General features: G+C 40.5%; 1 protein-coding gene across 26 annotated transcripts in view; it reads right to left on the bottom strand.

The window, feature by feature from the left end:
* Positions 1-15,334, bottom strand: part of ICA1 (islet cell autoantigen 1) — a 155,907-nt gene that overhangs the window by 102,869 nt on the left and 37,704 nt on the right. For all 26 annotated transcript variants that reach the window (XM_015133988.3, XM_077994655.1, XM_015133994.3 and 23 more), the window contains 2 exon segments: positions 11,119-11,242; positions 8,143-8,341 (listed from right to left, as the gene is read on the bottom strand). In XM_015133988.3, coding sequence (XP_014989474.1) covers positions 8,143-8,341; positions 11,119-11,242 — 323 coding nt within the window.

The raw sequence follows: 15,334 nt of genomic DNA, 5'->3' as shown, positions 1-15,334 counted from the left end.
TTAGTGTGGAAAGGGGTGCCAATTATAATCCTTTAAATTGAGGAAGATCCTAGCTCAGATAAGAGCACTGGGGATGAGAGGAGGGAACCAATTCAAGAGATACTTTGGAAGTAGAATTATTAGAAACGAGAGGCCTCCTCGATGTGGAGACTGAATAACGGTAGCAGCTGAGGATCAACCTCTAGCTTGGGAAACAGAAAAGGATGTGAGAGAAATGTGCTTAAATGTCTGTCATTTTGGGGATGTGTGTAAATATATTTACTTATTTTGCACAAACGTAACTGAAAACTTTTCAGGACATAAACACATCATGAATATGTATTTATTTAAGTTTAAATACTTCTCACCACGAAGTTGAACTAAAAACAGAAGTAATATAAAAGCTGTGAAGGTATATCAAGTAAGAAAGGTACAAATTAAGAGACTACTATATAATTTCCTAGCCCATCCATTTATAAATGCAAAATTATGCTCAACAATTTTCTTTTTTCAAAGACTCCATCCAACTGAAAGTAGATCACAGAGGGGAAAATAAAATCCCTGAACACAGAGGTGGGTTGTCTAACCATTATAGCCAAAGGAGAATTTTATTTTTTTATGTTTTATTTTTTGAAACAGGGTCTCACTCTTGTCTCCCAGGCTGGAGTACAGTGGCGTGATCACAGCTCACTGCAATCTCTGCCACCCAGGCTCAAGGGATCCTCACCTCAGTCTCCTGGGTAGCTGGGATTACAGGCATGCACCACCATGGGCCAAGGGAAATTTTAAAGCAAAATGTTCAAGGGATCCAGGAGCTCCAGCAATAGACAGGACAGGCAGCTAATCTTGGCTTGGTGGGACTCCCGAGACAATCAGGCACTTTGGAATCACCTGCCCTTTGGGTTGGAGGAAGGCGGCTGAATCGTAGAAGAGGAAGTCAGGAGTGGCCTATCATACCTGGAGACTCCTGTGTGACAAACTGTTAGACGATGATCCAGAACGATAAACACCATTTACTCCAGCCCACATTGCGGGGCAATCCAAGGCTGAGGCCAACCTCCCAGAGACCCCACAGCTGATTTATTTAGCATATGTGTTTTGCTGGATGTTAATTTATTTTTCCCTTGGAGATTCAGGAACAAATATGGTAACTATAAAAAAGAGTTACCATTATCTGAGAGCTTGCCTTGTGCCATGTGCCCTGCTAAGTACCTACCGTGACTCATGCCCTCTAAAACTCACTGCCCCCCTGTGAGGGGCAACTTCCTCAGCTGCAACCTGCAAGGGAGGCTTAGCATGGTTAATGGGTTTGGTAGCTTGTCCAGCATTATGCCCCAAATAAATGGATCTTCTGGTTTGTGGATCAGGACTCATTCTACTCTGAGTACCATGGGCCCCGGATTTCATTTGTTCATAGTGCTCTGTAAGAGTGGGAGAAATGAAGTGGTTTGCATATTGAGCTCTGGAATTGGACTGTCTGGGACCAAGATGAAAACATTCTACAGATCCATTGCACAACAATGTAAATACACTGATCACTACTTAACCGGACATGTAAAAATGGTTAAGACGGTAAATTTTATGGTATGTTTCTTTTTACCACAATTAAAAAATTTTTAAACCTCACACTTTCTTAATCTCAACATGCACTAGAGGTACCTATAAAACAGCAGCCAGCAAACTATAAAGGGATGGTGAGTAAATATTTTTAGCTTTGTGAGCCATTAGCCTCTGTTGTAACTGCTCAACTCTGCCATGGTATTGTGAAAGCAGCCAGACCACTTATGGTCATAAGTGAATAGGCATGGTCATGTTCCAATAAAACCTTTATTTACAAAAACAGGTGGCTGACCTGTGGGCCATAGGTTGCTGACCCTTGCAAAAGTATTCATACATAAATAAGAGAAAAATATTACCCATTTGTAAATACCAAAGGCTCCTCTTTGAAAGTGTCCAATAAATTCACCCAATAATTATGCATGAAACATTCTTATTTTTCCAGAGGCCAAGATTAGAGCAATAGCAACAAGAGCAAGCAGACTCAGAAAGATCAGAACTTACGTGAAGTCCCAGGAAAACACCACATTGAAAAATGAACACATCAGACCTACTCCAGTATCTACACTTCTCTACAGATGAGCTCAGTGATTTAGAAAAAAAAAAAAAAAAAATACAAAGGCCGGGCACTGTGGCTCACACCTGTAATCCCAGCACTTGGGAGGCCGAGGTGGGGAGATCACTTGAGGCCAGGAGTTTGAGACCAGCCTGGCCAACATGGTGAAACCCCATCTTTACTAAAAATACAAAAATTAGCTGGGTGTGGTGGCCCGTGCCTGTAATTCCGGCTACTCAGGAAGCTGAGGCACAAGAAATGCTTGAACCTGGGAAGCGGAGATTGCAGTGAGCTAAGATTGCACCACTGCACTCCAGCCTGGGGAGGGAGAACAGGACCCTGTCTCAAAACAAACAAAACAAAACAAAAAACTAAAAATGTTGCAGCTGGAAGAGGGCTCAGCGATCACCCTTAGTGGATGAGAAAATTGCAATAGGTTTATTAGACCTATCCAAGCGGTCACAGCTCATGTGAGCAAGGGCTAGGACATAGTGTAGCGCCATCCTGAGTCTGACATCATGCTCCTTCCTCCTCTCCATTTCCAGTCAGGAGCAGCAGTGAGCAGCGAGCCAGCAAGTTATGTTTCATGCATGTTATTTTAAATGGTCTTGGCCTTACCCTAAAGCTAATTTTTGCTATTTATCAAGTTCCATGGGGAGAATCAATAAAGATAGCATAAAACCCTGAAAGTCTCATCTCATCCAATTCAGATTTGGAAGCACGGGTGTAATTGTTTGTTCCCTTCCAAATTGTACCATGTGAAAATGGCAGGCTTTTCCTTCGGCATTCACATACTCTAAAAAAGCAGCAACCCACGGGTGGGGTTTGGCAGCTAGAGTCAATCTACTTGAATCCACAAAAAACAGGCACCCCAGTGAAACAACCAAACCCAAACAAACAACAGGCACACATCAAAACCCACAAATGAAAATGGCAAGTTATGAAACAAATACATTTAAGAGAGCATTAGTTTTACAAAAGAAATTGTCCTCATAAAAGAACTCAATCCAGTGTATTGAATTCTAGAACTAGCAGAGGAAGAGAGGATAATGGAGTAAGCCCCCTACCCTACCTCCTTTATAGATGAATTAAGCAAAGTCCTGAGAGATATTAGCGCTTAAACATTTAACACTGGTTCATTGTATGGATCCAAACTGGAAATGTTCCCCATTCACTCAACACAACTCTCTGGGGTAGGGGGAGGTGTCCCAGCCCTACCCTAGACACTGAAGTAAAGCAGAAACTGGTTTAATACAGAAAGCTGAACGGCCCAGGCAGAAAGGAAAGGCCTTCATCCTACAGCCTGAGATGGTTGAGCAGTGACACTCTTGCATTACTTAGTGTCTCCAACTCTCACGGGACCTGCCCTCAATTGCTAAAAGAGCCTGACCTCTGACAAAAACCAATGATTTCAGCAGTAATTAATGATACTGTCAAATTAATTAACCCAAGTCTTTGTTCACAGGAAACCCATCCCCCATATCAATACTGCTGTTTACCAGTCCTTGGCCAAGTGCTATAGACCCAAACCTTCACAATCAGGACACCAGAACACCACTGACTGATGGCCCTAATAAGGTCCCACCTAGTAAGCCACCAACATTTGTTAATAAACCTTCTCACCAAACATATCCTTTGATAATATGATTAGTGCATGAACAGATCTCCAAAAGCTAACACTGTTTTAAATAGATATGCACCTGTAAATACCAGTGAGTATCACTCATTTCCTATAATACCTTTTAGCTATCCTTTTGAATTATGGTGATGAAAAACTAGACAAATGCTGCAGGATTTCATTCGCCATTTAATAAATGGCTCTCATTAAAACACTGGTTCGCTTGTCCTTGTCTATGAGGACTCAGACTCCTATAAATGCCCACGTATACATTTCCATACTATCTCTTTAGAGGATTCAGGACTATTTTCTTACACCTAACACAGCTTTTATCCCATTTAGAATAATTACCCTCCATCCCATTTCTGACTTTCAAGAAAAACAAGACACTTAATTGACCACAGGAGGACTCTCTCAAGGGCATTCAGGCTGCAAAAGCTCTGCTGCAAGCTCACAACTTCAGCTGATGTAATCTGCTACAAGAAGCTGACTTCTATTTTTAAATCATACCCTTTTACTCTGCCTTCAAAGGGCACATATATCACATGTTGTAACTTTGCTCATAAAATACCTCGTGGTCTCGGGGTGAATCACACTGTGAGGGGGAACTTCCGACTGCACACAGCCCGGCTCTGCCCCTTTAAATTCATCCACCTTTTCCTATTATGTATTTGGTCTTGAGAACAGCTATGTGCGGCCACACTCTCCAGGTATCTCGTCCCTCATGGTCATATTGACAAGGAGCAGATGCCTGGCAGGGTCCTTCTTGAAGGCTGGACTCACGCTTTCCCACCTCTTTGTATTTCCACCCCCTGACAGAGACACTTAATAAATGTTCTTAATGTTGATGTTGAGAGCTCTGTCGTCAGGCCTCTGTGCTTCAAAGGGTGCCAGAAGGAAAACAGATTGCTTTGTTTAACTTCAAGTTTTTCATTCATCATTTCAGGCATGCTCACTGTGTGCTATTTAAAAGGTTTCTTGGCAATCTGAAGACACTATGAAAAAAGCCTTGGTTGGAGGCGAAAAGACACTTGAACTTGCAACTTATTTATGCTTATTCTACTTATTTGTAAAGACAATAAAGACCTCAGCAATTGAAGTGGTGCTACCATGGAATCTGGTAGAGGTCAGAATAGCCCATTTCTCTCTGGTCTACCTCCCCCTTCATTTCATGGTTACCTCATGTCTCATCAGGTTTATATAAAAGCTTCCCAGTAGTTCTCCCAGCCTCCAGTCTTAGGCTCTTGCAATCCTTTCTCCATCTTACAATCTAAGAACACAAACTTGATCATGCCTCCTCCCTTCCCTACACCCTCCCACTACCCCCCGCCGCACTTAGAGAAGTGCTGTTTTTATTCTAGTCCTGTCTCCCTTTCTAGCCCCATGGTCAGGGCACCCCCATCTCCACACCCACCTCTCCTTCTGTGCTCTGGTTCTAAGTGTGCTGCTCCTTTCCCCTAAAAGATCTTTCTGCAAATTGCTTTCTCAGCCGGGAATGCTGTTCTGTTGCTCCTACTCCTTCTACCCAGCTCCTTCCTACCCGCCCTTCACATTTTGTTTAGTGCCACCTCCTCCAGGAAGCCCCTCCCAGGAGTTCCTGAGGCACCATGTGCTACCAGACACTACTGTTCACCATGCTGTACTGTGTTTACTTGCTCTAGCCCCAGATGACGGCACAAGAAAAGATGGCAATGATCAATCTGCTTCCTTACTACTGTATTCCTCTGGATGCTGCCTGAACAGGGCCCGGCTTCAATATCATTTGTTGAACGGACAATAAATGAATGAGTAGATAACAAGGAATCCAAGTAGGGAGACCACATCCATGAGGTATGAATTCGAATTTTGTCTTCATCAGAAAGTGTGAACTTAAAAAAGAGAATTTATAGCAAAATACTACTTTAGCTCAGGATTCATCCTTTGAGATGTGAAGGTGGCAGCTGGCCCCGCGGAGACTGAAACTCCCCCTCCCACAGTGACTCCCGAGGAGCCACTGGCAGCTGGATCGCTCTCCTAGATGACTCAGAAACACATTTAGGTAACACATTCCTGGGAGAGAAATGGAGACTGTTTAAAATGGAGTCCTACTGGGACGAAACACTAAAGCTTGCTCAAAGTTAAATGTCATGTTATAAACTCCAAGTGAAGAGAAAACTCCACAATTTAAATTCATTCTAAAAAGGGCAGCAAGCCTCACATTAATAATGCAACTTCTTACCTGCAAAACCACATATGTCAATTTCCAAAACATCATGAGGTCAGTTGCAAATAGTGAGAATGCCCCACAGGTTTGAGAAAACATGGGTGTGGCACTTCCAACTCAGTGCCTGGAATCTTGTCATCGGTTATGTGTGTGCTAATTTGGGGCCAGGCGCTGGACTGGCCCTGGGCTGTGAAGATCCCCAACACGGTTCCTGTTCTTGTGGAGAGTCTGGCCTAATCAAATATATACTTGAAGATAGGCTTATTTAAAAAAAGATTCTAAGTACACCATGTTTAGCTGTTAAATTGAATCCAGCACACATGGGATTGAGGAGTAAGGCTTCAGCAACTTCTGTATGGCAGAGGATTTTTTTTTTTAAAAAAAACCATATTTTCCAAAATCAACAGACTGATGACACTAAGGAATGGGTAATGTTTCAACATTCAAACCAAATGACGAAGGGCTTGGTTTTTATTTCGTCCTTACAGTTAGTAACTACTCCCCCAAAAACAAAACCAAAAAAAACACAATTCCACATAAAATTCTTCTGCCTTCCAGAATAATCATATATTTATTTTTATTACCTGGCACATAGGAGGTGTTCAATAAATATTAATTGAATGAATAAATCACAAGAGAGGAATTACTATGAAAGGCCTTTTTCAATTTTAGGTGTTCTCTCTTAGGGAAGAAAATTATGTGTATTTTGAAGGATTCTGACTCTCATTTACCTCTCTGATCTTGGGCTAATTTCTCAACATGGGTATCATTTTCCTTACTTATAAAATAAAATCAGTGTTTTGGTTATTATGAGGATTAAAGGAGGCAACAGATATAAATGATAAGCACTCTGCCTTGTAGACAATTTTTTTCACCCTCTTCACTCCATTCTCCTCAACCCTCAAATAAAGTACTAATGACAAACCAAATTACTGGCCTGATTAAAAAGTTAGAAAACTTCAAAAGTAGCCTGGGATCACCAGCATCTAGCTAGCAATCCTTTAAAAATGTTATTTACAATTTGGGGGCTTCGATTTTTCTCTTCTATAAGATGAGTGAGTTTCACGAGGATCACAACAGCCTTTTCAGTCCTGATTTTCTATGACTCAGAAGCCTACCTTATGAGGAAGTCAGATGTTGCTGACACATGAAGGACATCTGTGATCAGAAATAAAATGGACCCTGATTTCTCTTCAGAGGGAAGGGTTCTAAATCACAAACCAAGATAAAACTTGACTTAAAAGGAATCAATCTATATCTAGGTCAAGAATTGGTGACCGTATTCTTAAGCACCTTCCTTCCCTCCACCCCTACAGAGCTAACCTCCAACGCAAGTGAAGGTTCTATTTGTAGCTCTGCAATAATGTACATAATAAGAAATCTAGGGATTTTAAGCAATATCACAATTACAAATGGATCATTTGAAATGAGTAAGACAGTTGACACAATATTATGTCAAGCCTAACATTTGGCTGATTCTTTTTTCTTTCACACCCTGAAATACATCCAGGCGACCAAACAAAGAACTACCAAGATTGTTCACAACAAAAATCTCGCTACATTTTCATAAATATTCAGTGTAAGACTGCCACCTAGTGGTGGAATGTATTCTTGTATGACAAAATCAAACTGCTAAATTGACACAAGATAATTAAAAAACCAACAAGATTGTTCTTTGCTGCTTATCAAATATTTCAATGAAGTTTAAGAGCATAGCCATCTCTTCAGCCACATACTTTCCTCAGAAAAATTTCTGAGGAATGATGCATGCGTTAACCCTGCAACTAAACCCCACTGCTTCTGAACATGTCACAAAACAAAGGAGCATTATTATTCTATTAATTTTAATATGCATTAGCAATTTTAAAAGATTTCCCCAGTAGTCTGTTCTCACCTCGCAGATCCATTTGATCTAATCTTGATTTTTAGTTATGCATGAAAATGCATTTAGAAGTGACAACCTTACAAAAAGTGCGCATTATAAGAAAATCTGACTTCAATTAAAAGCAGTTATGAAATCCCAGCAATTTCCAGCCGTCTCTTCTATCTTATCCTTTAGAGAATTATGTATCACATTAATTGGTATTCTGTCACATAAAAAGACACCAGCGATGATTAATTGCATCCTTGGTGCTTTTGAGTTATGTCTTCTTCACCAGAGGGATTCAAATCACACCTCATTACCTTCCAGCAGGTACCCATTCTGCTAACCCTCATAAAACCTCCTACCTTCCTGAACTTCTCCATTTGCTTGTAGAGGTCTGGATCAAGCTCTTGAGACACGTCCTTCATCCATAATAGTGCTCCTCTATATTCCGTCCTGCACTGTTCCATGCGGTTCACCGTCAGCCAAGTATCTGAGATGGCCCGATGCCGAAAAGTCTCCACTTCTTGGTGAAATCTACACAGAGGATTTCGCAAGGCCAACCTAGACAGGAGGACAAAGCCACACTTTCAAAACTAAGCCAAGTGAGAAATTTAACTCCTTGACATTCTGCCAATCTTAGACTCACGAGTCTAGAACAGTGCCTGGAATGTAGAAGATGCTCCATCAATATTTGCTGAATAATTGAAATACATGTAGTTTGAACTGATGAGTCAGCCAGAGAAGATTATCCATGTACCCATCCCTTAGCTTACTGCTACTAACTGGACCACTGGCAAGCACCTCCATCCACGTTGTTGGGGGTGGTCTTGAGCCTGGGCTGAGTGCTCATTTGAAGCTGGGGTCAATCCTGTGTTCATGGAGGACGGCCAAGGCATGACCACTGCCCATTTCTACATTTGGCCCTTTGAGGAGGCATGGAGTGTATATGATTAGTGTCTCTCTGACTAGGCCATTTTAGATCACTCTCCAAAGGCCAAGGCATCTACTGCTCACTCCAAGAGTCACAGAGGAATGAAATATGAGCAGAAGTATTTTGAAATGGTACAGGAAGGGGGACCAGCACATTTACTGAGAGGCTATTGTGTGTTAGCACTTTCAGACAGGTTACATTATTTCATCCTTGCTAAAAAAAACACTTGAGGATACTACACCAGAAATGAATGTGATGAAGTAGGTGTAAAATTATTATAATGTTGGCTATAACATATGCCATTTACCCAGCCAAAAAACGTTTAAGGCATATTAAACTTCGGATATAACACTCATCTTGGGGAAAAATACTGCTTCTTCCATCTCCCTACCCAAAAATGAGCAATGTCAGATGAATTATACTCTTAAAATATACTCTTCTCCATGAAGTTTCAGGGCACAAACGCCAAAAAATGAATATTTAAATTTCAATTTAAACGCAAACTTATTTAGCTAAAGGTAACAATGGTGTCAGTGAACTGAAGTCAGCTTTTGGAAATTCCATCAATGTCTGCAATGCCTTACATGTGTGTAGCACGGTAGGATTACAAATGGTGCAATGAACTATTTAAGAAAAAATTTCCTTTTACTATTTCCCCTAGTTTCCTTCTTGTCTGTAAAGTATTATTCTTAAATACTGAGTACTTGTATAAGAATAGCCTGCTCACACTGTCCTACCTAGATGTTGCAGATTATTTTCAAAGACATTGTTGTGCCATAAAGTAAGCATGTTATTCCTGTTGGTTTGATTTAATACTCACCTTTCATCAAATAGAATGTGTGGTTGTAGCAATGACTACTGAATAAGTCAGTAAAACAACACTGGTGTGAAGGTTTGTGTAACTGGTGACTTCTATTTAAAGAGATCAAGAGTCCTCAGCTATCTCCCTAACGATTCTGTTCACTTCTAGATTCTTTTTTCTCTTCCTTTGCCTAAGAATTTTTCTCACTGAAGTTAGTGATAATTATATGTTTAACATATGACAACTTACTCTATGAAATATTTTTTTAGGAATCAATTATTCTTGCAAGGTTCGAAAAGGTCCTATAGGCATAGAAAGTATCTATTAAGAGGTTAAAAGTAGATCATCTCTATTAGCAAAATTTTAGTTGCTTTTTAATTTTCACTTTTTGGTTTGTCTCTATTTTAAAATTTTTCTAGAATGAGTATGTATTTTTATATAGAAAAATTATAAATAATACTAAATGGTAAGATTTAAGATGATAAACAAATACCTCTTGGGAAATGTGTGGAGAACTAGAACTGGTTTCATTCCAGCATAAAAGTTGGCATTGCCCACAAAGTCAGGGTCCAAATGTCATCAGGAAGAACCTAAATGCCCAGGAGAAGACACCACTGAAAAACAGATGCAGCAGGTCTCTTTTTTTTCTACTCCATCTTTCTTGGGTTTTCATAGGAACAACCATGTACCATGCTGCTGGCCTGTTGTTGGCCCAAAAGGAGGGAAAACAGCAAGGAGACATTAACAGAAGAAAATGCTGGACAATTTGAGTAAGTGAAATTTCTATAGCCGGAATATTTGTGGGAACTACCTACATTCTCCTAATATTAGTGGGTGACATTTTGGGGGTTTGTTAGTTACTGGGAGAGAAGGGAGTGAGGAGGAGTGTCACTTTTCTCAGGCGCAGAGAGTGACTGTGTGCAGGGGCTCCTGCTTATTTAACATCCACCATAAAAATGAGTCACAGTTGTGTTAAAAAAAAAAAAATACCACTCATCTACCACAATTTTCCCTGTACCAGAGCTTCTCAAACTTGAATTTACATGAAAACAGCAGGGGTCTAGTTAAAACGGGGATGTGGATCCTGCGTGTCTGGGGTGCGGCCTGGATTCTGCATTTCTGACACACTCTCAGGTTATGGTCCGCGGCCTGAGCAGTGTGGACCTGGGCATGAGAACAGCACCTCTCTGAAGTTAATTGGCCCACAGAGAGCGGAGAGGGGGGAACCCTTCAACCTGGTCTCATTAGGCTCCTGCTTTAATCAGCTGCTGGAAGGGGACCAGACTGATTGCTACAAGCAACACGGAAGGTCAAACATAAGCCCAGGACAGCACTCATAGTGATTGACATATATAATGCCCCTATAGACCAAAAGAAAAATGAAAAAAAAATTTTTTTTAATTAATAGGGAGGAAAAAAAAATCCTATGTATTAATCTTAATTAGAGAGTTAAGTACAAACTGCCTAACTAGTGACTACAGTGCAGCTCCTCAGCCTCAGGGAAAATCCTTCTAAAGAATACTGTGAGATTCCCCTTCATGAGTGGGGTGCGTCCCGGAGTCTCCTCAGATCCCTCCAAATAGAGCCCCACTGAAGGCCACACACCTTTGCTGGGAAGAAAAGCAGAGGGCCTTTCCTGTCGCTTGCATCATCTTTCCTGCTCTGGTTTTATCTTGGAAGCCTTGGGATCGAAGAAATTTTCCCAGTTCGTTTTCTTCTTGAGACAAGACTGATGAAGAAAAGACCAAAAGGAGCCATGAACAATGAGCATTTTGATTACAAAGGGAACAAGAAAGACAAATCACAAGGTCCTCTCTCTTCCAGAGGCGAAGACGAGATGAAATTAAATCCAAGTGGCAGGCTACAAGGTAAGCTCTCCCTACCCCCCATTTAACTTTCATGCTGTTCTTCCATTTACAATACGAGAGATCAAATTCACTTGAATACATCTGTCAGTGAGTTTGGTGCCCTGTAATCAGAACCAGAAAATGACCTCTGTACTGAAAAGCAAGCCCATAATGTGCTGCTTCGAGCTGAAATAAAGGAGTTGGGTTTGTCAAGTATGACTGTGGGAATCTTTTGTGGCTGCCTAGGACGCAGTGCTAGCTGCCTCCCATTATTCTCTCCTGCTGACTTTTGATCTCTGCTTTTTGAGTTACATTCTATTCGATTGTAAAGCAATTCAAATACCTCAGCCGTGACACAGGTTTTTGGTTGGAAGTGGGGGTAGGGATTGAGGGTGGGGAGGTCATCAGGTTGATGACAGTGGGTTTTAAAAATACAGAGCTGGAATCAGATCTGAATTGGTGATGCCTAATCTTGGCCTTATTTTTAAAGACAACCTCAGATGGTATTTTTGGTGGGAAAGTGATTTGGTGCAAGCTTCCTACAGATTGATTTGACAGTAAACATTTAAAAAAATCACAGAATTGCATGTATCTTTGGATTCTGCACGTCTACTGTTAGGTAGGAGTACTTCCTAAGGAAGTAGTAAAATGGGCACAAAGACGTAAATGCAAAAACAATCATAGCATCATTATTTATAATAGTAAAACACTCTCCTTATACTGGGAACTAGTTTAATAAAATACAGTGCACCCACATAATGGCACAGTGGGGGTCCTGAACACACACTAGCAGCCAAGCCCCCGGCACCAGAGTGACACTTAGCTTCCTAGGATGTGCTTTCCCCCTAAACACAGCATTTACCATCAACAGATTTTGAACATTACTTTTATTTCCTATTTCTGTATTGATGTATTTATACACCATGTGTTTCTAAAACTGCTTTCTAAATGCTACTAGGATTCTTGCCAGTTTTCACAAACCAGTCAGACTTCTCTTTAAGAATGTACCCCCATTCCTGACAGAATCTCACCAACAATAATTGTAGAACATTAGGCAGGAACCACAAATCCAAAGGTGAAGGCTAAACTCGATACTGCTACCTTATTAATTTGTGACTATAGTTTCACTCTAAACATTCCCTTGGGAAGGCCCAGTCAAGAAGAGGCTTTTAGAACCCATTTTTCCTGAGAGATAAATGATGACCCTGCTTCTCTTCTGTCTCTCAAAAATCAAGCTCACCATCAAAGGCCTGCTCGCAGGTTCCTTCCTCTGTGAAGCAATTGATCCCTATTTCTCCGGACAGCAGCGCTCTCTGGGCACCTGACTTAGGACTCACCTTGTGTGACTGGGCGTGTGTCTCTCTCTCCCAGGGGGCTCTAAGCTTTCCAAGACAGGGATCTCACTCAAACTGTGTATTCCCCAGGCCGAGCATAAAGTCTTAAATTCATGGTGCTAATTAAATGCTTGTGAACTGAATTAACTATAATTTTGCCTTGTTATCCTCATACACTTTATTTCAGTTTAAATACTTATTGCCTTTTAATACTCATGCCATGGTTCTATGTAGCTTTTTAAAACTCCTATAATTATAAGAAGGTTTTTTTGTTTTTTAATACCTTCCATTCCTTCTCCTCCCCACTGACTAACATGTGTCTCACTCAAGTCCACAATGAATCTTCCCCTATGGAGAGCAATTTCTCATTTTTGTTCTTAATAGCATGAGGCTACTGTCACCCTTTTTACCTTGAAGTCTCAAGTCACATACAAATGAACGCATTTAGCTTAAGGCTAGGAAGAAACCAATTCGTGGTACCTGAATGATTACATGGCTGGCGAAATGTACTCTTTCCTAAATAAACCTAAGTAGGCTGAAGCATTTTAAAATAATTTTGGCTCATTTTAGGCACTTGAGGATTAACTTGGGGCAGCAAACAGGTTTCATTTTAGGTGCTGACTCTGATTACTTGGCAATACTTACTCAGAGGGCAGTGGAAAGAAGTGTGAGCTCCATCAGCATCAAGGTTAGATTTTCTGAGAAGGGATGGTCATTCTTTAATTTTAAAAATTCAAATACTGAAATTAACTTACGGAAGTTTAAAATTCAGGTATAACATAGGTATCAGGTAATGCACGAGGGCTGGGTGTGGTGGTTCACACCTGCAGTCCCAGCACTTTTGGGAGGTAGAGGCAGGAAGATCGTTTGATAGTAGGAGTTCAAGATGAGCCTGTGCAACATAGCAAAACCCCTGCTTCTATTACAACAAGAAAGCAAAAATAAAAAAAGATAACTCAAAATGTTCTATTAATAAGGTTTCAATTATCTGGGACTTGAGAATTCAGAGACAAAAACATTTTTATACTTACTTGCTGATTAGGTTTTCAGATGTGCCCTTAAAAACAACGCAACCATGGAACTATGAAATTAATCAGCTTGACAGCATTAACTCACTCAGCACAGATTTATGGATGATCCAACACATACGAGGCACAGTTCTTGCCACTAGAATACAGCGATGAAGAGGATAAAGGAGTTCCCCACACTTACAGAGCTTATATTCAAGCAGCAGGAGATAGAAAATAAAACATAATCACAAACACGAAACACGAAAAAGAAAAATACCAGGGAGAGCAATGAGAGATGGGGCGTAAGAGTGAGTGGTTAGTAGCTGCCTTAGACAAGGTAATCAGGGAAGGTGTCTCTGAGCAGGTGACCATTAGGCTGAGTTCTGAATGACAATAGTCTTGGGACTATGAGAGCAGGGACCTTCCGGGCAGCAGGAACATCCAGTGCAAAAGGCCTCAGGAGTTTGGTGGACAAGGGAAAAGGTAGCTGAAGAGGTGAACTGGGGCCAGATCATGTCCTATGTATAAGAATGGGAGTCAGATTCCATTTTATGTGTTATTGGAGGCTTTTAAAAGTAGGGGAGCAATGTGATCCAATTTACGTGTATTAAACCTTTTATTCTGAAATAATGATAGACTTACAGAAAAATTACAAACAGTATATAGAGTTCCTGTATACCTTTCCCTAACATCCCCTAGTACTTACTTTTCCCTAGCATCCCTTTATATTTACATCTTACCTAATCACGGTACAATAATCAACATTAGGAAATTAACACTGGTACTATCAACTAACCTATAGCCCTTATTTGAATTTTACCAGTTTTTCCATTAACATTCTTTTTCTGTTATAGGATCCAATCTAGGGTCTCGCCTGGCACCAAAATACTGAGTTTCCTTAGTCTCTTAAATCTGTGACTGTTCCTTTGTCTTTATCTTTCATGACTGACAGATTTTAAGAGTACTGGTTAGATATTTTGTAGAATGTGCCTCAATTGGGTTTGTCTGATTTCTCAGAATTAGGCTGGGGTTATGGATATTTGGGAAGGATACACAGTGCTGAAGAGTGTTTCTTAGTGCACAGCATCAGAGGTTACATGACATCAGTGTACCTCATCACTCATGATGTCAAGCTCAACCGCTTGGTTAAGGAGGTATCTGCTGGGTTTCTCCATTGTAAAGTTAAGAATTTTTTTTTCTTTTATAATCATTAAAAATCTTGGGGGGAATACATGAGACGATGCAAATGTCCATTTTCTCCTTGAACTTTCACTCACTAATTCTAACACTCTTCAGCGAATCTCACCTGTCACAATTCTCACTGTGGTGTTTGCCTAATGGTGATTTTGTAGTTCCCTCATTCTTTCCATTAATTAACTGAAATTATTTTATGAGACAAAGCTGTCCCTTCTCCACCATTTATCTCTCTCTCTTCATATAGACTTAAGGGAAATTAATTTTATTCTATGGGTTATAATTCAATACTAGCATTATTTATCATTATTTAGTTTGTTGCTCAAATTGTGCCAGTTTTGATCATAGGTTTGCTCCCGTGTCCTTTCAACATATCCTTTCTCAAGCACTTCCTTATGTTCTAGTGTTACAAATAATACAGGTGCATTTTGAATTT

The sequence above is a fragment of the Macaca mulatta genome, chromosome 3 (genome assembly GCF_049350105.2).
Source record: "Macaca mulatta isolate MMU2019108-1 chromosome 3, T2T-MMU8v2.0, whole genome shotgun sequence".
Taxonomy (NCBI): domain Eukaryota; kingdom Metazoa; phylum Chordata; class Mammalia; order Primates; family Cercopithecidae; genus Macaca; species Macaca mulatta.
This window is presented reverse-complemented; position numbering and strand designations above follow the sequence as displayed.